The 26,543-nt window shown below is 45.8% G+C and overlaps 1 protein-coding gene across 3 annotated transcripts in view; it reads left to right on the forward strand.

Annotated features, from left to right (window-relative positions):
• BLM (BLM RecQ like helicase) overlaps nucleotides 1-26,543 on the forward strand; it is an 865,782-nt gene that overhangs the window by 671,716 nt on the left and 167,523 nt on the right. For all 3 annotated transcript variants that reach the window (XM_069624186.1, XM_069624184.1, XM_069624185.1), the window contains exons 17-19: nucleotides 9,926-10,125; nucleotides 22,612-22,807; nucleotides 24,649-24,771. In XM_069624186.1, coding sequence (XP_069480287.1) covers nucleotides 9,926-10,125; nucleotides 22,612-22,807; nucleotides 24,649-24,771 — 519 coding nt within the window. The remainder of the gene's footprint in view (nucleotides 1-9,925; nucleotides 10,126-22,611; nucleotides 22,808-24,648; nucleotides 24,772-26,543) is intronic.

Below are 26,543 nucleotides of genomic sequence, written 5' to 3' on the forward strand. Positions count from 1 at the left end.
CTTGGTATTGGGTAACTCACCTTTTAATATAGGCATGTACTACACAAGTTGATGGTGTAACTGAGCAGCCAAGCATTCTTTAAAAAGCAGCAACTAATAGTAACGTTAATCCCAAGTTAGGGTTCAATTAAAAAAGAGAACAATAAAGCAGGTGAGTAATTCTTTCATATGCTCTACATTTTCCAGCACATACTGACGTCATTTCAGGTCAGTAATAACACTTATTTTGTATCACCTTTGCAGTATTGAGTTATAAGGAAGGGAAAGTTTATAGTTCTATCAGAGCATACTGGTATTCTACAAAAAGTTTGATTCTCCCAGAGGGATGCAGGCACTCTTTTATAGCAGCAATAATAGTGTTCAACAATTAAAACTTGAAAGGGAACACGCACTGCCAATGCCAATAGGTTCAGTAGGGGGCCTTTAGGGAGCCAGGACAGCCAAAATCAATGGGCCAGTTCAAAGTTCTGATGCTCTCTTCTTAGCAAATGTTTTAAATAGTCAGTAGTTTAAATAGAAAATCACAGCAACTCAATAGGAGTCACCTTAAGCACAAGCTGAAAGGGCAGTGCTAGTGAGTTGCAGTCAACTCTAAAGAGGGTAAAATAGCACCCGAAGCCCCACAGTACCTGTGAACTGATGAATTTGTTCCAGCTCCGATGCCTTCTGGTTGCAGTGCAGCAGACCCTTGTTCCTGGTCCTTAGTCATGGTGACGAAAGGGAGAACGTCTGGCAATGGATTCTCCTTGATTCAGCAGCTCTTTGTGGATTTGGCACTGTTTTCTCAGTGCCAATAAAGAACAAACAGCTCTGGTTAGAAGGTCCTTGATCCTCGACGCTGGACTCTGGTGAGGGGACTCTGGATGATGATTTCCTGCTTATGTAGGCTCCTCTGGATCGCGCCTCGGAAGACAATGTACTCGATGATGGTCAGGGGTCCCTGGGTATTGGCTACTGGAAAGTCACAGCAAGTCGGGGGTTGCGCCAAAATGGAGTTTCTCTTGAGGCTGGTTGGTCCCACCAGCTCAAGGGAGGAAGTTATGCTCTGCGGGTCTTCCCAGTCAAAGCAAAAACTGGGTCAGCACAGCTGCAGGGCTTCACCGGGCACTTTGCAGTCCAGGAAGGTGCTGCTGGTGTCTCTTCACGCCTTCCTAAGATGTTGTCCTCCAGTGGTTAACTCGACTCTCGTCCCAAAAACCGCACCTTTTTAAGTAACTTCCCATTCACCCTCAGGCTGTCAGTCACCAAGCGGGGTGGCTGTGCTCCAGGACAGCCAGCCAGCCAATCAGAACTGGTTTCACTCAGGCACACCTAGGGACACTCCCTCACATCCTGCCTTTCCAGGCACACTGGAGCCTGGGCAGGCTTCAGGGTTGAAGCCCGCCAAAGACAAAATACACAAAGGACTCAAACCCGATTCAAACAGTAAAAGCCCAGAAGAAACTGACAATAAATGGCGAAAAAGAAAACGGGGGCCATTTTGGAAAAATTGTCACCCTTGGGTGCTGTACTGCAGCTGAGGATTCAGCCTTCAGATACATGGAACACATCAGTAAAAAAGAAACCACTGCCACTAGCCATTCAAGTGAGTTAGTTTAACAGAATGTTACATGAGGAGTGGGATAAAGGAGTTACTATGTAACCCCCCAGCACTCCACATAGTGTAGTGTGGGCTGTACCCGCAAAGGAAAAGGTAAGTTAGACAGGGGTCATATTACTATTCTTGGTAACAGTAGTTCACCCAAGAAAATGTAGTTAAACATTAAGAGAAGTCCAAAGGACTTCTCAGTGGCACTGAACAAAAGGTGCTGTGTGTCACAATGCCAAAAGCTCCTAGTCAGAAAAAACACACGAGAGAGTGAGAAAAAAGTCCCACTCACGCAGGAGTTAAAATTAAAAAGCCCAGAGTCCAGCAAAAGAGCTGGGGGTCTCTTACGGTTAAAGGGAATTGCCACAGAAATGAAAATTCTCCCGAACACCTCTTGAGTAGTAACACTTTAATGGTTTCCCTGACATTTCCGTTGCGTTGCTGGATTTAGGAAGAATTCATTCCTGCTTTTTGCATCAGTTTTTGGGCTTTCATCTAGGCATACTGGCTGGATGCAGTGGCCAAGACATATCTCGGATGTGATTTTTTTTGCTGCTAGAAATCCATTCTTGCATCCTCCTGACTCGACTTCGGTGTTGAGTCAGGACTTCTGTGCTGGGAACTATTTTGAGGCTGTTTTCAAGCTGCTTCGTGCCATTTCCCCCATCATCTACCTTATTTCTGATACTCCCCTACAGTTGCACTGTGAGAATGCTGCAACGGTTCCAAAAGTATTCTCTGTTAGACGGAACTGAATAACATGAGCCATATATTGGATTAATGAATGGTGAGCGAAAGCAATTGTCGGGCTCCTCACTTTTTTTAATAAAAGGATGTAGACCCACATATTGGACTAAAAAGCTTAAAAACGTGCATCTTGACACAGAGTTTTGATACCTTTTATATGAATTTGTTGATACCCTGACTATTGAGAATGTTGCCATTATCAATCAGCCCTGTGGAAGTAGAGCACACTATAACTCGGAGAGACTGGAGGTACTTTTTTACCGACCACTTATAAACAGCCCTCCAATAGACTTTGATTCACACAATACATCATGTTTAAAGGGTCACTTGCTTCCCCACTATCCCTTCTTGGTTATTCCTCTCTTACATGTTTTATTATCATTATATTGTCATATATCACACCAGTTTTTTTTATCAAAAATAGCAATTTATTTATTTTTCTTAAAACACATTATGTAAAACACTTTTCAACACTCCTCTTTTTTTCTTTCTGTTCAATTGTGAGAGAAATCAATACAATTGGTTGACAAACAAACATATATGTCAATACTTTTCAATTTCATTGTGCACATCCAATAATTTGTAGTAATGCATTTTTTGACAATTTTTTCAAGATAAAAATATCCTAAGGATCTGTTGTTTGCTCCCCTCTGTCATAGAGAGGTGCCTCCCAGTCCCAAAACCACTTTACTCTGTATCACTATCACCCATGCTTACTTTCATACTGCATTCAGACCATACCCGACATGTTTCATTCCTTACACACTTTCATACCACTAACAAGGAAATTCTTCAGGGGTAAAAACTTCTTTATACCACATTTCATTCAGATGTGCAATTTTGTTTGTCTTCTTTTTTAGAGTTCTTTCTATGGATCCACTATAAATGAGGTTCCATTTGCCATTCACTGAGGTCCAACCGTCAAACGGATAGCTAAAGGAAGCAAGAGAAGGGATATTCAAATTTTTAATTTTCGAATCACCTCCAGGTTTACATTTCTATTACATATAACCTACTGTCCTTACTAACAGTGTTAAGGGGTAACATTTTTTAACTAGCTCCTTATGCACATCGATTGCAACACTATATCTCTCCATTTCAATACACACAGGCTACAAGCCACATATTTCCTGACCCGGTATCTTCTAGTCATTGGCTCCAATTAGTCTCAAAATCAATACGCCCACTAGCTGGCTTATTGCCAGTCTTTGCATTATCTAGGTATTCTTTCGCATATAATTACCTTGATCCTGTTAGATGTTACTTTGTCTATCTTCTTAGTGTATCACCTTCAACTCCAGGATACTTTGCCATATCCACCTGGATAGCTAGTTCCTGAATACCATCTGGGACATTCCTCCCCGCTCTTCCACTATTTAAAGCAATACATACATGATTATTTTCAACATTTTCCTTTTGTTTAAAATCCATTAATTATTATTATATCTATTAGCTTCCTGCATCCTGTCCGTTTAGTCTGCTCGTACTGACCTGCTTTATTGGTGTATTTATCCGAATACTGTGTTGGGCTCAAGACTTCTGGGCTCTTACTACCTACTGTTCGACCAGCACTGTATTAGCCAATCCTTCTTTTGTCGCGTATGCCTCAGCTTCTATTTGTCTAAGGTTAAAGGGATATCACAGCATTAAGTATTGTTGTTTATAACCTATGCACCTCTAGGCAGTCTCTGATCTATCTAACTGGCTCCACACATTAAGGTTCATTTATCTTACCTGTAGCTATTCTCCTCTGTGTTACTCCATTCGGGGTCCTTGTTTTCGGTTTCACCTTCGTTTGTCCGGGGCTCTCCCTCGTTAACAGATGCTGCTCTCATCTCTTCCCATGTCCTGCTGTTTGTGATCTCCTCTGTTTTTTTCAATTGGAAATGACCGGCTTTTTATACTTTTAGACTGACCATGTGATCCATTTGTCACGTGATTTGTTGACGCTGTGTACGTCACTCACCCTCTTTATAGACTCGTTGGCATTCCTGCGTTAGCCTTCGGCCCCTTAGTCTTCCGTCTCGGGGGCTCTGCAATCGCAAGTCGGGAAGCCGCGGAGGAAGCACAACGCTCCAAGCCCGAACATGCGGCGTCCACAGATTCCACCGCCTCGACGCGGAGTCCCCGCGCCGCAACACTCCCCATTCACTACGGCACCGCCCTCCGCGAACCACAGTGCCCCACGCTCACGTCTGGTAAGCACAGGTAAGTGTTGGAAGTACCTATAGAGGCTTTGTGTGGCTCTATAATCATTCTATGCAGTAAAACTTCTGTGGAGTATCAAATATTCGTCTTTTGCCTCACTGAGGGCTACTTGTCCATGTTGGAGAGTCAGTTTATTAATACTCATTCCAATTGCATCAGAGTCTTTAGTATATGTTTATCTTCTCTTTTGGACTACCCAATGTTAAGAGGGGCATACTTTTGTCCATCTTCTACTGTGGTGGTGATCGTACCCTTTATAAAGTTTATTTATCTTTATCACCTTTTGCAGTTAGCCGTATAGTCCCTATCTCGACCGGGTTAGAAAAATCTCACTCTGTTCTCCCATTAAGGCCTACCTCCGTACTTTTTGTGAGGAAGATCAATTCTCTCTTTTCTGGCTAATTTTCTTCTATCCAGATTCGAGTCATTTGTTTGTCTCACCACATAAACTACTGACCATCTCAGGTCTTCCACTTTGTGTATCATTTCAATAAAATGATCCACTATGGGTGCCGAATGTACTCTGTTTCTTATGCAGCTTTTATGTTCTGCGATGCATACCTTGATTTTTCTTTCTGTCTTCCCTATGTAGATCTTTTTACAGGGGCACCAGATTACATATACTACAAAGCAAGAATTGCAATTTGTCAACACTCGTTGTTTCCAAAGATTTTTCAAACCCAGATCAATCTCAGTGGATTTCTTAGTTTGTGCACAGCACGCGCAGGATCCACATGGATAGTGTCCTTCTGGGGCTCGCAGTCCCCATGTTTCTGTTAAGGTAGGCTGTGTCGTAGTCTGCTTGGTGATGTCGTTTCTCATAATTTGGTCTTTTATCGACCTACTTCTTTGGAAAGCCATCAAGGGTCTCTGCAGTGGTACCTTTCCTTTTTCCATAATTCTCCAATTGCGGTAGATGATCTTCTGTATTCTGTTGGAGAGGCTACTATAGGTATTCACAAAGACTATATTCTCTTTGTTGCTTCTTCTAGGGTTTTGTCCGAGTATTGCCTCTCTGTTATTCTCGGCTCTCTTCATACCTCTTTTTGTCAGCCTGGTGGGGTAATCTCTGTTATGTAGATCACTTCTCAATTTGAGGGCTCCTTCTTTGTAGTCTGCATTGTTCGTAGTGTTCTTTTTAAGCCGTAAAAATTGGCCAAAAGGTAAGTTGTCCTGGGTATGTATTGGATGAAAACTGGTACAATGTAAGAGGGCATTCCGATCCGTGGGCTTTTTATATGGTTTCACATACAATTTTCCCTTCTCTGTGTCTACTTTGATAGTCACGTCCAGATAGTTGATTTCCACTTTGCTAAGATTTTCCGTGAATTTTAAATGCTGGTTTTGTCGATTAATCCACTCAAAAAACCTACTGGCTGTGTTTTCATTTCCTCTCCAGATGATGAGCACATAATCTATATACCTCCTCCATAGTAGTATATTTGCTTTAAATTGGTTGGTATCATTATGGATGCAATGTTTCTCAAACGCCTCCATATAGAGGTTGGAGATACTTGGGGCCAGCGTAGCTCCCATGGCTGTGCCCTTTATTTGTTTATAAAAGGTGCCATTAAAGTGGAAGTAACTTTCTGTTAGTGCCATTTCAGCACACCACATTATGAAGGACACTGGGGTGTTGGTATTAATTGTCTCAGTGGGTAATATTTCTTCTAATGCTTCCAGGGATTCCTTCTGGGGTATATTTGTGTAAAGGGCTACAACATCCAGACTAATCAATATCTCCGTAGTGTTATCGAATGACCTGCCCTCAATCTCTCTTATAATTTGCGTGGTATCTTTTACATAGGATGCCATTTCTCTGACCATTGGTTGCATGAAGTGGTCTGCAAATTTAGACAGTGGCTCCAAGATAGAATCGCACCCTGACACTATCGGTCTTCCTGGTGGTCTGGTCAAGGATTTATGTATTTTAGGGAGTATGTAGAATTGTGGAATCCTTGGTTTATCTACTGTTAGGAAGGCTTCTTCTTTCTTTGTGATCCATCTTCTTTCCTCTGCTTTGGTCACTTTAAGATGGATTAGTCTTTCCAATTTGTCTGTTGGATTGTCTTCCAAGGGTAAGTAGTTATTCTTATCTCCTAGTTGGTTCATACATTCCACTATGTAATCTGATCTATTTAGTACCACCGTAGCCCCACCTTTGTCGGCTTTTCGAATGATTATCGATTCATTATCTAGCAGCTTCTTGAGAGTAGCCTTTTCTGTCTGATTAAGGTTGTGATAGGTTTTCTCTGTTTTGGTTTTCTCCTACAATGTTGCAACCTCTTGTAGCACCCTACTTTCAAACACCCTAGCTTCTGCCGTTTGGGTTAGTGTTGGATGGCAGAAATCAGATTTATTTTTGTGTAGTCCACTGTCTGGTTCACTGTCGTCAATTTTATCATCGAAAAATTGCTTGAGGTGGATCTTCCTCATGAATTCCGACAATTCTTCTCGGAACTTAAAGCGGTTGTGCGTTTGTGGTTACAAACCCAAGGCCTTTATTTAGGGCCTGTGTCTCATCCATAATCAACGCATAATTGTGGAAGTAGAGGCCAGTGGCTAGTCGCCGAGACTAGTATATATTTAAAAGCTCCAGTTTGTGACAGTCTTAGGCAACATATATATATTTATTTATTTTATTTTTAATTGTTTTTTTATAACGTGCTTAATACCGAAGCGGTTTATCACAGACCTCTGATTCGAACATGTGTCAATTTCTGCCGCCATCTCTGCACCTTTGGGAAGAACTGCCACTTATCTGGCTTCTCAACATGATAGCAGAACTTGCAACTAACTGTCCTGTATTCCCCTGAAAACTTTAAAAACGTACTTTAAACTATTTTGGAAGTGACTTACCCGAACGGTTTTTGGGTTGGAGGGAACTCTCAGGTAGAGTGGGAGCTACTAGGAGTCCCTTGGAACCACAACTCATGGGCGGCCGAACACCTCCCCCTTTGCCAAAAAGGAATGCGGGGCCAAACAAACAGCAACTTCAACTGTGGTTTATTATGGCCAACAAATCACAGGGATTTATGCAGGGAAGAAAAGTCCAAGCACTTTCTCGGAGAGCCTGGCTGCAGGCTCTTTTCTAACGTATCTCACCCAGGGATTGGGTGTTCAGTGATAGGCCACATATAGCTCCCTTACTTTCTTTTCATTGGTCCTACCGTGTCGGAGGGCTGACATGGCTTGTCCCCAATTATCTAACTTCTACAATGTTGCAGTGTGAGTGTCTTCTCATTGGTTAGTGCCCATAGCTCCCCACTTCCAGGTTTCTGAACGGTAATTTGTTAGAGCTGATGCTCCCAAGGCCTGGGATAGAATTTGTTCTCTGCTCGAAATTTACCTTTTCAAGGCAAAAAGATTAATTGTTTTCTTCTGCATCATAACCGTGTGTGAACCACCACTGCGTCTAAGTGCACTCGCTTCCAATGCAATATGCAGGCCTTCTGTTACAATTTGTTTCAAATCACGTCTAGATTTTGTGAAACTGTCCTTCATTCCCAGCGGCAGGGCTTGGCTTTCTGTCAGCTCTGCTGAACCACGTTTGATGTATTTTGTGAAGAATTAATAATGCTGTGTGCCAGGGTTTACTGTCGTTCAAAGAGGGAAATGTTATCTCCAGCACATGTCCTTGGCTGAGAACCCAGATTTCAAGGTGCACTTTCATTGTCCGCATGGATTCCCAGCGCCCCTTGCTTCACTTAGAGCTGTACTTGGCTGTGATTTTCCTGAAGCCATGCATGGCTTCCACAGTGTGTCATTTTATAATGCATTAATTAATTAGTTATAGCGCTGTCAAGTGGTCCAAATACTTTTGCATTTCCATAGGGTTATTTCATGTAAGCATCTGCAAGCTTTTAAACAGGATTTCTTACACTTTGCAGTTTCTGCATGGCGGTATTGCTATATTTAGACTAGTGACAAAAATAATAAAGAAATGACAGTATGTGTATCTGTCCTCTTAACGACAGAACTGCGTATCCATGTTCTTTGTGTAACCATGTGTGTGAGTGGTTCAGTGTGCGGATGGCACGTGTTCATGCCTAACATGGTTATGTCATGAGGCCTCTAACGGCACTGAGCACGTCGTCTTGGCGCTTTTAGTCAAGACTGTCAATTGAAGTGTCTCTGACAGCATCCAGAGACTAATCTACTCTGGGCAAGGTTTCTGTTCCTTTTAGGTTGCAGGGTTAACGGAGTGGGCACCCTTTAGCATATTTGTCACTCATGGGTGCACTGGGGACTGGTGCAGGATGGTGCGTGCAAGCATAGTTCTTTCTGTTTTTCTTCCCGGTCATTTGTCTGGGGCAGGGTGAAGCGGGGGTAGATTTCAGCCTCCCCTCTTCACGGTGACGTTTCAAGTCCTAAATTGCATTCATGTATCAGGAAATGCCTTGCTACACTTGTTACTAATGTATCATTGTCAGCCTAATAATGTAATGAGTCCTAGTGACACGCATGTGTCTTAGTGTTGTGCCCCTGATTTTATCTGCATTTGGGAAACCTTGCCCTACGATACTGCTATTGAATGGCCTTGCTCTGTCATTTGTTGCTACATTAGTATCTCTGCCCATTCTAGGCGTATGAGGAGTCCTTGTGGCTAGTGCTGTAAACCTAATCTAATCTCGTCTCTTTGGTTTTGTGTTTTAAAATGTAACCCTGTGTTCTCTCCCTTATGCAAGATATATTGTGCTTTTAGGTAATTCATGTCTCTGTGTGCTAAAGGGTTAAGAATGCTACAATCATTGTTGGTGTGGCCTAAAGTACTTATTGGTAACCTGAGATATGTATGTGTGTTATTTTCATGAAGTGAATGTTTTATAGTATATGAATAATGGGTGTTTTTTTGTTGGTTACCTGTGTGGACTAACTGACCAGCCTTACTTCCCTCCTCGGGTTAGTCCTGACTGTTCTGCCTTACTACTCACCGTTAGAGGGTGTTTGTTTCTCTTTTGGTTGCATTTGTTATTCTGCCATTGGGCTAGATGGTTTTACAGCCCTCACCGGAGGGTTGTATGAAGACCTCTAAGAGGACGGATTCATGAACAATGACAAAACCCAGGTTTTCCATCAAATAAAACAGTTTGAGTTTTATAAGGAAAGCACAAGCCTCAATAATATGCTGAATATACACCAGCACAATGTGCCTTCCTGCATTGAAAGAGGTGAGTGATGCCCATTGACAAAGGTCTATCTACTGCCAGTATGTGGGTTATAGTTGTGGGACGAACCCTGGGAAAGGATGGTGCGCTAAGGGTATACGTATTTTGTTGTGGGTGAAACCAAGGGGTGTCGTGCACATGTTTTCTTTGTTTCATATGTACATGTTCTTCCACTGAGTGTTCACCATCAAAAAATATTCCATGTCATTATCAGGCAGCAAGAATGCGAGGATTCAGACGGGCATATTTGGGCATGGTGCCGCATATACAAGACACAACGCAGAGAGATTTTTCCGGAAGCTGGTAGCGGACCGCATTCTTGACGAAGAGTTGTACATCACAGCCAATGACCAGGCTGTCGCTTATGTTACCACTGGAGAAAAGGCGCAGGCTGTGTTAGGTGGTTTCTTAAAGGTACTCTGTGCTTCTTTTCATTTTAAATGTGGTGGTCCCTCACTGAAGGAGATAGTGGTTTTTCCCATCACCTAGCCCACCAATTAATCTGTGTTTGCATTGGCTATGCTGCATTTATTATATACAAAGTGCTTAAGCTCTCTGGTATGCAAGCAATGTGTGGTCTTGATAATTGGACAATAAGATGCTTATGTGGTGGGGCTGTTGAGACTGCATCCATAGTCAAGGTTCTGCCATACAAGCAACACTTCCTGATATTCTTGTATAACAGTTTCCACTCTGTTGGGAAGCTTATCTGTGGTTGTGATTGTGGGCAGGATTGTATATCATTTTTGGGGAGATATTTAAGAGGGGGCTTTAGCCATGTGGCTCTTCATTTATTATGACTGCGATTTTAAGCCTACACCGTAATTTGGCATTGTTTTGAACAACCTGGGTTTCACAGAATTTGAGGTTGCCTGTTAGTCCTGTCTTTGTGCTTGGCCCATCAAAGCAAACATTTAAATCTGCATTTTGAAAATGTGCACGTGGATATTATGCTGGAAGCTTAAATGGAAGGTACAAGACAATAGATGTGCTTTGTGGCTTCTAAAGCTACAGGATCAAGCTCCATTTAGGTATTTGAGAAGAGACAAATGTTAGCAGGTCAGTGCTTTAAAAATAGTAATTATTTCTGTGGTCTTCCTGGTTCCCTCAAGTGTGTTTTTTAGATGTATTACTATTAGTGTGTGTTGATCCATCTGGCACTATGGGAAAGAGTAGGTTTTGTTACCTCCCACACAGAAAATAGATGTTGCTTATTATTGGTGTATTATGGTGTCTCAGTAACTCCGACAGCTGTAAAGCGGGCATTCTTTAATATTGGTACACATTGAGCCCTCTGGCACACCAGAGGCGATTATGTAGCTCACCTCCATAATGAGAGCGTGGCATCCCTTTAGATGTAACATGTAACAGGAGCAAATGCCGTAAGGAAAAGCAATTCGGAAGTTAGCTCTCGGGCATCTAACATACAGAAAACAAGACAGCGTGGTCGGAGTTGGGTGCAGAGTCTTGTGGTCTGCGTGGTGCCTGCTGTCTACTCTTCGTTTGGTGGAGTCCTCTTTCTACCTCACTTGGAACGTTGTGAACTTTCTACATAACCCAACCCCTGCCGTGGACTGGCCGCGGTGTCGGGTGCAGAGGCTTGTGTGGTCTTTGGGCTCTGCAGGCGACGAGAGCAACAGAAAGCTAGGAGTTGCTGTTGGATATTCTCCTCCAAGACTACTGAATACGCTATATTCAACGGGTGAGTAGATTGCCATTTAACAAGAGCGGGATTTTTACACTCCCGTGTAGCCCTTTACTGTGGAACTGAAGATGGCTCTCCCCAACTGCCCCCTGACACGACGTTTAAAAACACTTTCAGCCTCCGATCTATCTCCTCTGCCAATAGAATGTTTACCTGAATGAAAAACGCCGAACTCTGAGCTCCGAGGTAGCGGCGGAGATGGTTGTGTGCCCTTACCCACTGCCAAGCGGGCAGTTATGCGTACACCAGCGGCCACTCAAGTCGCTGAGGGACATGTGCCAGAGCAGTCTATTGATACCCGAGAGGGCTGCAATGAGGGTCGCGGCATCCCGATCCCCATTGGGAGGTCATCCGTGCCGTGGTCTTTGGAGGCTTCCGTATGGGAGGAACAGCCAGTCTTGGATACGGACGAACAGGAACACAGGGAGCTCCTTATGAGCGTCCTGCACCCGATAATATCGGAGATAGACGAAATGGACACAGAAGTCATTGATGAAAGATCCCGACGATTTGTAGCTGCTACCACGATAACATCTATGGATTTACAAAATAAGAGCAAAGCTGACATATCATTGGTCACACAAAGAGGGCGATGATACGGACATAAATTGTACACAGAAGGAAGACGATGAGATGATGGGTAGCCATGATTTGGAAACAGGATGTTCAGGTACTTCCAAGAAGACACAAAGTGGTTTGGAAAATGGGAGGTTAGATTATTTGCCTCCAAAATTCAAATCAAATGCAATAAGAACATGAATTTCGAGGGGATTGGGTCCTCCGACGTATTCCATATCTATGACAGGGAATGTCCACAGCTGTGCTGCTTCGGAAAATCTTTGGCGTCTGCGTCGGACGTTGATGCGCCGTCCCCGAGGACCTCCTCTGACGGCCGACGTCACTCGATGTGATAAGTAGGACGCACGACGCCCATAGCCTCAGTTATAGTTTTTTCCCAGAAAGTGTGCCATCAGTTTTCTGCCAGTCAGACACACAAGGCCTTGCGGAACGCAAGCTGCAATCGCAAAAGAAATTCTGCAGCGGGGAAGGCAGGGAGGGAGCGATATGGAATACGTCGTCGGACTATCCCATCGAAAGAACATTACCAGGTAAGAAAGTAACTTGTTCTTCGAGGGGATTGGGTCATCCGACGTGTTCCATATCTATGACAGACTCCCAAAGCAGTACCAAGCAAGGAGGTGGGAAAGAATTTAGAACACAAATTTAGCATGCCCAATCAAATTGCGGAATAGAGGACTGCCTTGCCAAAGGCCAGATCCTGCCCTCTGATGGAATCGAGGGAGTAGTGACGTACAAAAGTATGTACTGAAGCCCAGGTGGCTGCATCACAGATGTGATGAATAGGAACTCCCCTCTGCAGGGCAGTAGACGCAGCCACTCCCCTGGTAGAATGGGCCCGCAAGCCAGCCGGAGGATCCTTACCCGCCAAGCGGTAACACTCGGAGATAGCTAAAATAATCCAACGAGACAGTCTGTTTCGTCACAGCTTGTCCCAAACGCTTTCCAGCGTAATCAATGAAAAGTTGATCGTCCACTCTGACCTGGGACATGCGCGAAATATAAAGGCACAACGCTCTCCTAGGATCAAGCCTATGGAGCCTCTCCTCTTCCTTACCAGGATGTGGAGGAGGATAGAACGCCGGAAGAACAACCTTCTGACTCAAATGAAATTCCGAAACCACCTTTGGAAGAAAAGAAGGACGAACTCTAAGGACAGCCCTGTCCTTATGAAACACAGTGAAGGGTGGCTTAACTGAAAGTGCCTGTAACTCACTCACTCTGCGAGAGGAAGTAACCGCAACCAAAAACACAGTTTTCAGAGTTAACAGCCTCAAAGGGAAAGAATGTAAAGGCTCAAACGGAGCACCCACAAGAAACTTAAGAACAAGGTTCAAATCCCAACCGGGCACCAGAAAAGGTGACGTAGGGTACACATTAGTGAGCCCTTTCAAAAACTGCGAAATTAAAGGAATCTTAAAATAGGAACACTCTTCAGACGAGCGCTTAAATATGGACAGCGCCACCAGGTAACCTTTAATGGTCCCCACTTGCAAGCCCCTGTGGGCCAAAGAAAGCAAAAAAGACAGAACCATGGGAATGTCACATTCAAAAGGATCCACATTCTTAATTCTGCACCAGTCGCAGAACTTTCTCCAATGGCAACGGTACAGAGACTTTGTTGCCGGCTGCCTGGCCGAGAGCAACACCTCCATCACGTCTTCAGGGAGGTCCCAATCCTTATACCTCAACCTTTCAGAAGCCTTCAAGTGAAGGTTGAGGGATCTGACCTCTGGATGGAGAACCTGACCCCCCTCCCGTGAGAGCAGATCGTCTCTTTAGGGAAGACGACGTGGAGGGCAGATGGACAAGTCGAGAAGGTGCGGGTACCACGTCCTCCGGGCCCACGCCGAGCAATGAGGATCATCCAGGAACCGAACCTCCGTAACCTCCGCAGTACTTGCGGGGTGACAGGGACTGGAGGAAACGCATACAGCAGTGGGAATGACCACTCCACCACGAACGCGTCTCCTAAGGCTCCTTTTGGAGGAAATTCCCGCAAGCAAAACCTTTCGCACTTACGGTTGACACTGGAGGCGAAGAGATCCACTTGAGGGATCCCCTAAAGGGCGAAGATCTCCAGGTGAATCTCCTGAGCCAGCTCCCACTCGTGAGTGATCGTGCTCTGCCTGCTCAGAGCGTCCGCCGTCTCGTTGTCGTCTCCGGCCAGATGAACAGCCGAGATCGAAACTTCCTGCTGGATGGCCCAGAACTCGAGCTGCATCGCCTCCCTGCACAGCGGAAGTGACCCTGCCCCCCCTTTTTGTTGAGGTAGTGCATGGCCACCATGTTGACCGTTAGAATCAGGACACTCTTTCCACGCACAGTCGGCAGAAAAGCCTTCAGGGCTATCCTGACGGCCCTCAGCTCCAACAGATTGATATGGAGTCTGGACTCCGACGGAGACCAACGACTGCTGACTGTCAACTCGTTGGCATGAGCTCCCCACCCCATGAGGGATGCGTCCGTCACGATCGTCACCTCTGGCCAGGGCAGCCAAAATGGGGCCCCCTTCATCAGATTGCCTTCGACAGCCCACCACAGAAGGTCCTGGGCTACCGAGGGCGGCACCTGAACAAGGTCCGACAGCCTGCCGGAGGACTGAGACCACTGAAGCTTGAGTGCCCACTGCAAAGATCTCATCCGCAGACGAGCCTCTGGCACCAGAAGAATGCAGGATACCATGAGGCCGAGCAGTCTCAAGAACTCGGACGCTGGGAGATCCTGGGCAAATTGAAACTTGTTCACCATCTGCTGAATGTGAAGAGCCCTCACCCGGGGAGGAAAACACTGCCCCAGGGACGTGTCGAGCACTGCTCCGATGTACTGGAGCCGCTGCGTTGGTGTCAAATGGGATTTCTTTAAATTGAGGGAGAAGCCCAGCCTGTGAAGGGAGTGGCAGGTGACGGACAGATCATCCAGGACTTGCTCAGGAGAGCTCCCCCTGATCAACCAATCGTCCAGGTAGGGGTAGACGTGAATCCCCCTTCTTTCCTGAGATGCGCTGCCACCACCACCATGAGCTTGGTGAAAACCCTCGGGGCGGAGGTCAATCCGAACGGCAGGACCCGAAACTGAAAGTGCGAGTCGCCAACCGCGAACCTCAGGTACTTCTTGTGTCTGGGATGAATCGGCACATGGAAGTAAGCATCCTTGAGGTTGAGAGACACCAACCAGTCCTGAAGTTGAAGGGCCTGGAGGACTTGAGAAAGAGTCACCATCCTGAACTTGTCCTTCCTGAGGAGTTTGTTCAAACCGCGCAAGTCCATGATGGGTCTCAATCCCCCGTCTTTCTTCAAAATCAAAAAATAAGGGGAATACCATCCCTTGTTCCTCTCCACTACAGGCACCAGTTCTATGGCGCCTTTCTCCAGCAGGGCTTGAATTTCCTGCGCAAGGAGCGGATCCGGACTCTTCAAAGAGAGGTTCCCTGGTGGATTGTCGTGAGGCCTCTGCCGAAAAGGAAGACAGTAGCCGTGGGTTATGATCTCCAGAACCCACACATCGGAAGTAATGGCTTGCTACTCTACAAGATGCTGCGCCAGCCTTCCCCCAACCGGCGAACCATGGGACCTGGCCTCATGGCTGAGTGGTAGCGGCTGCGGCGTTGCCTGAGGGCAAAGAGGCAACTGCCCGCGCGGCCTTGGCACCTCGAGTACCTTTGTTTCCACCTCTGGCACTCTTACAATGGCCTCTTTGACTGCTAGCTCCCCTCGCTTTACTGAAGGACGAGTAACAGCGAAAGGAACCTCCCCTCCATTGCTGTCCCCTAGGACGAAAAGGCAGAGGTTGGCAAACTGCAGCACCCAATGACTTTGTTGCAGCTTTGGAGGTCTGCAACCTCTCAAGGCTCTCGCCAGCCTGGCTGCCAAAAAGGTGTTCACCGTCAAAGGGCATGTTGAGGAGCCAGGAATGCACATCAGGAGCTAACCCAGACTTCCGCAACCACGCAAACCTGCGCATTACGGTGCTCGCCGCCATGGACCGGCTGACACAATCTGCCAAGTCCAAACCCGACTGAACGGCCTCACACATGGCATCCTTGCCATCCTGAACCATAGCAAGGAAACCACCCCGTTCGTCCCCTTCGGGAATATGTTCAGCCGCTAATGCAACACAGTTCCACAGAGTGTGTGTGAAACGAGACAAGGCACATATAGAGTTGGCCGCCTGAAGCACCATACCCCCCGAAGAAAACACTTTCTTCGCCCAGCTGTCAAAACGTTTGTCGTCCCTATCCTATCCAGAGGGATGGTAGGATACAATGCCTGCTTTACCAGGGCCATAGCCGCCTGCACCACCAAACTAGGGGTGCCTAGACAAGTAGCAGGGGTCGCTACTGGCTGGACGGTATTTTCGCGACAAAGACTTGCCCACTGTCGGGAGAATCTCTGGAGCAGTCCAAGCTGCCGCCACCCTTCTCTGCAGAGCCATATGAAACGGCAAAACCGGGTCAGTGGGGGGACCAAGATCAAGGATGTCCGTGAGATCATCCTGAACAAACTCCCATGGGGGAGCAGACCAACCCAAGTACCCAAGCCTTCCTAGGGGCTAATCCTGTGCCACGGGGCACCTTCGACACCACCACCTCGAAAGGCGTCGAGGGTGCCGAACGAGTCAGTGTCGACAGAAAAGGCGTCGACATCAAGCGAATCGGCGTCGACGTCAGATGCATCGGTGGCGTCGACACACGCCTCGAAGCCGGAGCTCCGAGCGTGTCTCTCGACGACCTAGGCGCCGACGGCGTCGACGACCCCCTCGGAGACGGAGCCTCGAGAGAAATCGTCGACGACCTCGGCGCCACAGGCGTCGACACCTTCTTCGAAGACGGCACAGGATCACGCGGTCTCGAGCGCATCGAGGACCGGGACCTGGAACGGGCATGACGAGAACGGCTACCCTTGTCCGAGCGGGACCTCTCCCGCGAGCCGTGCCGACCACCCGAGCCCGAAGGTGTACGCGCGGTGTCTCTCGACCGGTACCGACCCCATTCGGAGGCGCGAACGGACCAGTGCCCTGCGATTCAAGAATCGCTAGCATCTGCTTCCGGAAGGAAGCCCATTCCTCCGGTGTCGCTTGCATGGAGGGATAAGCGACCCGCCGACGGGCGGAGTCCTCGGAAGAGGACGGTGAAGGCGACCAATGCCGGCGCTTCCGGGAATGCCTCGAAGAGGCAGAGGAGTGGCGAGACCGACTCCTGGAAGGAGACCCACTGGACTTCCTCAAAGACGCGGAGAGTCGCCCCTCGAGTCATCCGTCGAAAGCCCCGCAGACCTCGACTTCCGGGGCTTAGACACCCGGCCTACCGACAGCTTCTTCTTGCGTTCCCGCAAGGCCTTTACCGTGAGCGACTGGCAGTCGACAGTCGCCCGTATCGTGGGCCTCCCCGAAGCACCAGAGACAGGCGTCGTGCAAGTCCGTGACCGACATCTTGGACCCACAGTCCCCGCATTTCTTGAAGCCCGGACGCGGGGTTGAAGACGAAGTAGACATCGCCACGAACAGGTCTTCACAAAAAACCTAACAGGTTCAACGAACCGAGAATTGAAAACAGCAAACTCCAAAGAGTCGAGGCGTACCGAGATTCACGAAGCGAACACGTTCGCGGAAAAAAACGGAACTGAGGCTATGGGCGTTGTGCAAATTCGCATGACAACTGATGGTATAGTGACAGCCCCGATCAAAACCTGGAATGGGTTGAAACAGGGATGCCCCCTTGCGGCTGGCTACCCTTTTGACTTTGATGACAATATGAATATTCCAACACGTAATCCACCAAAAATCAATGCCGTCAAGCTGCCTCAAATGATGTATGCGGTCGACATTGTTATTTTTGATAAAACCCCATGGGGGCTCTAGATATGTCTCAACCAGCTGGAAAGTTGCATGAAACGGAACAAATTAAAGATCAACATTCAAAAATGAAAATCATGCCTATAACTATGATGCTGACGAAAGGAACTACCATGCTATCTTGGTTTCCAGTGTCTCCAGTGAAAACAATGAAATACTTAGGTGTATGGGTTAACCAAACCAAATCGGAAGCTGAACGGGTATACCCTCTTAAATCAAAAGCACATGTGTTCCCACGTACAGGGAAGAGCACTCCAGTCAGAGACTACAGGACCAGTACGCTCCCACTACCGGTCCACGATTGAACGAGTTGGGCGGGGTGCTGCCAGCGATCAAGGACAGCGAGGAAGCCGTTGATCAATGGGAAACGAAGTCCGGTCCAGTTAATTGCAGCGATCGCGGGTGCTCCGGGCCTCCCATGGAGCGCCTGCTAGGGACGCGCACGACCCTACAGATCCAGAGTGGTGGTGCGCCACGAGAGCGGTAAGGCGCGCTAACTAATGCAGCCGCACGGACAGCAGCAACAGGCGCAAGCATAATTGCACTGCTCAGGGCAGACTACGAACATATCTTAGCCCACCCCTGCACCAATGCACCCACAGCCCTGGGCCCCAACCAGACCCACTGAGACACAGACCTACCCATCTTGCACAGAGCGGTGCACATCCATCTGTTGCTACAGGCAAGCCAAGCGAAGTACCAGGACAAAAGGACGCCTCCGGGCCGACTGTAATTGCTGACGAGACTCCTTGACGCACGCAGGGCTTGCATGAGGACAACTGAGCCGCCATCCAACCTCCGCGCACGGACCCCACCGCACACAACAATTGAACCGCGGATTATGCACTATCTGCTCAAAGGCTGGCCCAACATAAAATAGTGGGGGAAGGTGCGGCGAGCAACCGAGGGGTAGGCGAACTTCCTGAATAGTGTTGAATAAAAACCAGGGTCATCTACATTCGAACTGTATATATTCATGAGCAGTATCTCCTCTTCTGAGTTTTCCATGTACTGTATAAAGGGGATAGATCTGTGTATTAAAGTCGCAAAACAAAGCGGGTTCTGGGAGTCTCTCTACCGGCACAAACACAGAGAGGAACAGCTCCACCTCACTGATGATGCCCAACAAGGCAGAAACATGTGTATGGGGTTGCTGTTGGTACTCTTGTTTAGAGGGGAATTGCCTAGCATTTCAGTGCTGGACTGCCCCTGGGCAGGACAAAGACTGATATGTAGGGATATTTCTTCTCTGTGAAAGGGACAGTGAGCTAAAGACTTGGTAGAGACGCTCCCAGGGGCCATCCACCAAGAAAAGGTCAATGGGCTGTGTTTGTGCTGGTAGAGACTCCCAGAGCCCCCTTTGTTTTGCGACTTTAATACACAGATCTATCCACAGCTTTGGCACATCAGGTATACAAAACTTCACTAACCCAGCACATTGAAGAATACTTTGAACATAATGAGGGCACTGTGACAAGTCAGGAAGGGCTATGGCAGGCCTTCAAAGTGTGTATAAGAGGTGTTGCAATGTCCACAGAATTCAAAGTATTGAAAGACATCCGCAGAGAACTAAAAAGGCGTGAAGGGGGAAATGGTCAGATTGCAAGAGCAATATGCTAAACGGCCACCCCCCCCCCCCCAATTAGGATTGAACATTAAAACTCAGGTAGAAGAAAACAGGACGGTGGCGGATTGCAAAGGTCGCTACTTGGACTGACCCACCGCTGCAAGGCGATATGGAGAGCAGGAGCGGCCTGGCCGACTCCTGGTCAGGATGGTGAGGGGCAAACGCCGGCCCCCGTGCATTCCCTGCATAACACAACCCGATGGTGAAGTGGTAACAGAACAAGCAGAGATAGAAAAAATATTCTATGACTTTTATATATGCTTGTATTCCCCCACAAAGCGCAGCTACTGAAACTGATATAGACCAGTAACTCGGCAAACTGCCCACGACACTCCTATCTCCTACAGCCAGAGACGCCCTGGAAAACCTGATCACTCCAGCTGAGATAGCAGACTCCATTAAAGCTCTACCCAACAGCAAAGCCCCAGGCTCTAATGGCCTAGGAGCAGAATTTGACAAAGAATTGGCTGGGCTCCTCGTTCCCAAACTACATGCTGTCTGGTCAGAAGCCCTTGAAAGAGGTGAACTCCCAGAGACCACCAGGAAAGTTATTATCACACTACTGCTCAAGCAAGGGAAACCCCCTGAAGACTGCGGCTCATATAGACCGCTCTCGCTGATAAATCCAGACACCAAAATCTTTGCCAAGATCTTGGCCGCGCGTTTAACACCATTAATGCCACACATGGTCCACGAAAACCAAGCGGGCTTCATACCAGGTAGATCTACAGCGACAAATATTCGACACTGTTATAAACGTACCGGCATCAATACCGAAAGAGACACAGGGGGTTGCATTAGCATTAGATATGCAGAAGGCCTTTGATACAGTCTATTGGTAATTTCTGTTCAGAGTTCTACACAATTATGGGTTTGCTGGTAATTTTATAAAGTGGGTCAAGGTGCTGTACACCCGCCCCTATGCTAGAATAAGCATAAATTGTAACCTCTCAGCAGTGTTAGATCTACTGGGTGGCACACGTCAAGGCTGCCCATTGTCCCCCCCCCCCCTCTTGTTCGCACTAGTAATGGAGCCATTAGCAGACCTAGTGAGGGCCAGGTACGGCAAACTCTGACTGCAGCTGGCGGGAAGGGTGGAGATCATCACACTATACACTGATGATATTCTGTTGTATCTGAAGAATCCCGGACGCAACTTGGGCAGGGTTCTGGAGGAAGTTAAAACATTTGGAGAATACTCCGGTCTTATATTGAACTCTGATAAAACAGAAATATTTCCCCTTACTGACGGAACCATCAGACCACCAGAACTCCATGGACTGCTCTGGAGTCCGGTTCACATTAAATACCTAGGGGTGCACGTAGACAGAACAGCGCAACTATCCTACGCAATGAACTACGAAATGTTAGCAAACACCCTCTGTGTTCAAATGGAGCGATGGAGATCCTTACCAATATCGATGATGGGCAAGCTTGCTCTTATCAAAATGATACTTCTCCCGAAACTGTTTTATTTATTCAGCAATGTCCCAGTATGGCCGGGATGAGCATTCTTTTCGAAAATGATGAGTGCATGCACTTCATTGGTGTGGAACGGACAGTCGAGAGTGAGCTGGCGGGTACTCACTGACAAATATTCCCTGGGGGGATTAACAACACCAGACTTTGAAATCTATCATCTGGCAGAGCAAGCAAACTATGCGTCACAGTGGGCAGCCGCTTATCTTAACCCACAATACCCGGTAAGTAACACGCAGGCCCGAAAACCGACTGAACTCCTTCATAAAGCTGCTGCAACATGCCCCAAATGCGGTAACGCCACAGACCCGGCAATGGTGACGTGCACGGCTTGGGCCAAGATCGCTGAAACACAAGGGACAGAAACACTGTACAATCCCAATATGCCATTATGGGGGGCCCATTTATTCCACCCACATTAGACTCGGAGATAGCAACACAATGGGGTGCAAAGGGTACCAATCAATTCAGAGACCTCTACCCCGATAAGATAGGAAGTACGCTGAGACAGAAAATGTACTACCTAATGTATGAGATCTGCCATTGCGAAGGTGTGGAAAGCATTCCAAGCAGAACCTACGATACATCTTGGTATGGGCTACATGTTCACTGCAGGGACGGTTAAAACATCTGCTTCAACACTGTACACGCTTATATTGACAACCCGAATGCCAATACCCCACAGAGCCAGAGAGAGGTGAGAGTTGGATCTAGGGCATCCAATCACTGATAAGTAGTGGACACAAATTTGCGGGCTGACAAAACGCATATCCTGTAATGCACGTTATAAGCTGATACACTAAACTCCAGCCAAATTGAAACGCATATACCAAACTATGGACAGCAAATGCCCCAGATGTGGGAGTGAAGAAGCAGACACCTTACACATGTTTTGGTCGTGCACACACTTAACTGAATACTGGGCAGATATATGTGATGTATTGGATGTAATGGCAGACCACCCCATTGCATGCCAGAACTCGCCCCAGAAATATTTGGGACAGATGCAAACAGTATCTCGCAAACAGTGTTGGCGAGGAGGAAGACGCAATTGTGTTGTAACAATGTATAAATGACTTAGAAGATGCAATAATGCTACGTAAGATGTATAATTTCGGTATGATTGTAAATGACATGTACCTGTGCAATTAAACTTAAGTAAAACATTTGAAAAAAAAAATTAAAAAAAAGAAGACTGTGGGGCCTATTGATCATTTCAACCCACTCATGTCGATTGTCCACCTCCACACAAGTATTTTACTCATGGTGAGGTGTGATGTTTTCCCATTATCTACAGTACTATTTTGGCCATCGTACTTCGCCATAAGTGCTGCCCCAGTTCAATGTTCGGAACAAGAACTCCTTGTAGGTTTTCATGGCTGAGCAAGCCCCCAGGATACCTTGGAGGAGAGCTCACTGATGGGGCCTTATTCATTTCTGCTTCGTTTTTACAGTTCCACCATGAAAGCACAAACGCAATGTATAATGAACATCAAGTAGGGCCTTATTTGTTTACTCAATCACAAAAAGCTGTTTTTTCTTTCCGTACTTAATATTCTGAATTGGGTGTCTTGCAACATTTGAAGTATTCTGCCATGTTATTTGGGGTTCAACTGTGAACTGGGCATGTTCTCATTGAACTCCTCTTATTTTAAAGGTGGACTTCTATGACACAGAAAATGCTAGTAGTCTTCGGAAAAATAAGGCTTCCGTGGTCAACAATGTATCCAAGCGAGAAGAAATGGTGAAGAAATGTCTTGGAGAACTTACCGAACTTTGCAAACGTCTCGGCAAAGTCTTTGGTGTACACTACTTCAATATCTTCAATACAGCAACTGTCAAGAAAATAGCAGGTACAAATTACAACTCCAGGTGAACCAAACTGTATGTGCCTGAACTCAGTACTTTATATAATGCTTGTGTGACTATCTATCTTTATGTTCACACACACATTAGCATTCTGATTTAAAAAAAAAAAACCCTTTTAAACACTCTCTGCTATAAAATATGTATATCTCTATGGATTAATCTCCATGCGCTTCAATAATAAGCATTCATGGTAATTACAAATATACCTCATTCACAAGTTTGCAACCTACTCCCTGTCTATGTGTAGTAGAATCAGTGATCACAATTTTCAATGTAGTGTCAAATCTATTAGCTACAATAAACAAATTGTATTGCTTCGGTAAAATGTACACTTTCATTAATATCTGTTTGCTTTTTCTGCTATTATTCTAATGTTAAGCACATTTTCATATAAACAGTGTACATTTTTATTATGTTTTAAAATGGTCTTCTAGTCGCTCAAGCATTATAGATAGCAAACTATTATAAAAAGGCATAGCAAATTACTGAATCATTAAATTAATTAATGCATTGAGTCATTCAATGTAGAGGATGATTAGATAACGCTTATTTCTTTTTACTCACAAAGACCTTTAGGAGCTCTCTAATTACTTATGAAAATGAATAGCATATTAGCATCCATACAAAATGAGGGCATTTTGACTGCTCCCAGTTCCTTTTCTGTTCTCAACTGCCCCCGACACCATCAATAGCATCTCTCTTAAATATGTTGTATATCCTCTCAGTGATGATGTGTTACTGAAACAAAATCTTTGATTTATATAGCATTTCTGTAGAAGGCAAAGAGGCCACCAGAGCTGTATGAACCAATTATCAATGAAGTATTATGCGTTGCCAGGCAGAGCCCCAAATAAGATTGAAGGCATTTCCATTTTAAGCTTTGGGGTGACTTGAAACACTGACTGGCTCCAATTAAAAAATAATCAATTTGTCATTCCTTTCTGATATTTATGATTATTTAATGAGTCAATCAAAACTGCTTCTAGAATTAAAATGGTTGATAAGCTGGTGACTTAATCTCACCGATGTCTTCTGGTGTTAATAGATAAAAGTTGCAAATAAGCTTTTAGAACTACAATCTGATATGGCTTAATTTGCTGTGATATTACAACATGTGCAGATGCACCTGCATACAACAAGAAACAGTTTGCATTTACAATTCAATTATACTTGTGTCATTGTTCTCTTAAAATAAAAAAAATGCACTTTTCAGCATAATGTAAACAGTCTCTTAATGTTACAGTAACAGGTCTATCTAAGTGCTAGAATATACAGAAGTAAACCGTTACAAATTGTGATATGGTGTCAATATTACCTCTTGGTAAGGTTTTGAAAGCATGCGTTTGCGTTTACTCATTAATGAATGTAGTACCCATGTAACTCTGTTCTGAGCTATGAATCTGTACGAGAGACCTCCAGTACCATTGTGTACTCTCTTAAAGATTCGCCTCCCAAAAAGCACTTTGTACTACATTGTGCTTTAGATGGCACCGCTGACCACATGCGTTCTGCTCTTTCAGGTGTATCAATCTAATTGCGTATGGGAGTGTTCTCTGCCGGAGAGACATACTTTGCCATATCGCTTTTGTTGTAGGAGTTGAACAGTATAGATTTTAGTGTTGCGGTTTGTGATCAAGCCCTCTACTCCTGTCCTCAAAATAAACTAACTTGATCAATACTGTCATTAGCCAATCTAACCCCATCTCTCCACCAGAGCACCTGCACCTTGTCCCTTTAGCTTGGCTACAAGTCTTTTTTGTTCGTTGTTGTCTTATTTAATTAATGTTAGTGATGGCTTTCTTTTTTAAAATCACTTTCTTTGTAGAATGTCTGTCTGCTGAACCAGAAGTTTTGCTTCAGATTGATGGGGTTACTGAAGACAAACTGGAAAAATATGGTGCCGAACTCATTGACGTACTACAGAAGTACTCAGAGTGGACGCTGCCAGGTTTGGAATCTTTTACTACAGATGTACAAAAATCATCTACTAATTTTGTTTATACAAGGAGTGATATGAATCGCACAAATAAACACACTGCATACCTTGTAACACTGATGTTTAGATATTCCGTTTGCCTCTTTGGAGAAAGATCATACATTTTTGATTTTCCGGAAATGTCTGTACGAACTTGCCCCCTAAAAGCCATGTTTAGTTTCTCTTTTTCCAACATAATAAAATGTTGTTCTTGCAGCTGTTTTTGGAGTATATACAGAGTTTGTGTCCTTTTTTAATCTTTATTTGTCATTTCTTGTCCCTGCAACCTTTTCTTTACAACCCAATAATGCTAGGTTTCAAAGGTGGCACTAATTGCAGTCGGAAAATGACTGTGGTTGTTGTCGGTGACCAATATCCACCTACCTACGATCTGATCATGTGGTAGATGAGTGGAACTTTAGTGAGGGATTAAAGGGGTAAGTAGGAATAAGTAGGCATGCCATTTGTCTGGTAGTTAAAAGGCTTAGTGAATTGTATCCAAAAGTGACTTTGCCTCTTCCCCAGGAAGATTTTAGTTTAGGAATGGTTTGAGTACGAAATAGCCAATAAGCCTAAGGTGTAAATGATTGCACACCTTTTTGCTCTGCTTCATAAAATGTGAGCGCTCTTTCAATTTCTGTTAGATTAAGCTCAGTCACCCAACTCTGTCCCTTCCCCCGCCTTCATTGCATCTTCAGCAAAACACTTGAACTCTGAAGGATCTACACAGGGCCACTTTTGGTGACTTCAAGTCTCTGCTAAATCTCTTTCAAGTCTGGTAGCTTTGACATCAATGACGTCATTTCCTACTGCCTTGATGCCACCAACCTCACCATCTGGTGTGTTTGGAGGGTTTTTCAGAACCACCACTATTATAGGATTCTGCAAAGGCAGCCTTAGTTGATGTCAAGGCTCCAAATTCCAGATGCAGGAGTGCCGCGAACCAACTACCCCCACTACGGTCTGGGTACCTGCAAGTCTAGGCTTACACAGGCCACCGAGACACCAGCAGGGAAAGAGGGTAAGGGTCTCGTTGGTTGGATAGGTCTCGAACAGAGGATAACCGGATTGAGGGTTGGAGAGGGGAAGTGGACAGACAAGGGAACATATGGGGAAAAACAACAATCACAATAATATATACACTATTCCCACACATACACAGTGCTGTACAATAACGTTTGATACAAAAGGCACTTAGCTCTGTGGTTGAGTGCTGGCCTCCTGCCTGCGCACTCTCAGGTCCGGAACTCGGAGCAGTTCAAATGCTGCAAGAGAGTTTAGTATTAGTGGCCTGTGTTAACTCACAAAGGCGAAATACAAACCACCACAAACATACATTAGTGACGCATGCCACCTTTGGTTTTGTTAGTGCTGGCACATGCACATTACACTTACACTGAGCTTAATGGTGGCCAACTAAAAGAGTTTTTCAGAACATGTGGCCCAAGTTCGCCGCACGTGGCTTAAAGGGAATAAGATCCTTCATGCCGCCAAAGTTTTGCCGCACATGGCTTAATATCTAAACACTACGTGCTGCCAAAGTTTGCCACATGTGGCTGTGATTCGGAAAGGCTCCCCTTGCTGCAAAAGTTTGCCGCACGTGGCTGAAGACAGGTTGGTAAACAAACGCTGCGCGCGTTAGTCAGTGAAGCATGCGAGCTAAAATCGGCGTTGGTTAAATGCTATGGAGCGCTGATGGGCACTTAGCTTTTCCCCGTAGCAGGGGACGTAATATGGGTGGGCGG

This window comes from Ambystoma mexicanum, chromosome 11 (assembly GCF_040938575.1).
Source record: "Ambystoma mexicanum isolate Mex_15411 chromosome 11, UKY_AmexF1_1, whole genome shotgun sequence".
NCBI lineage: Eukaryota > Metazoa > Chordata > Amphibia > Caudata > Ambystomatidae > Ambystoma > Ambystoma mexicanum.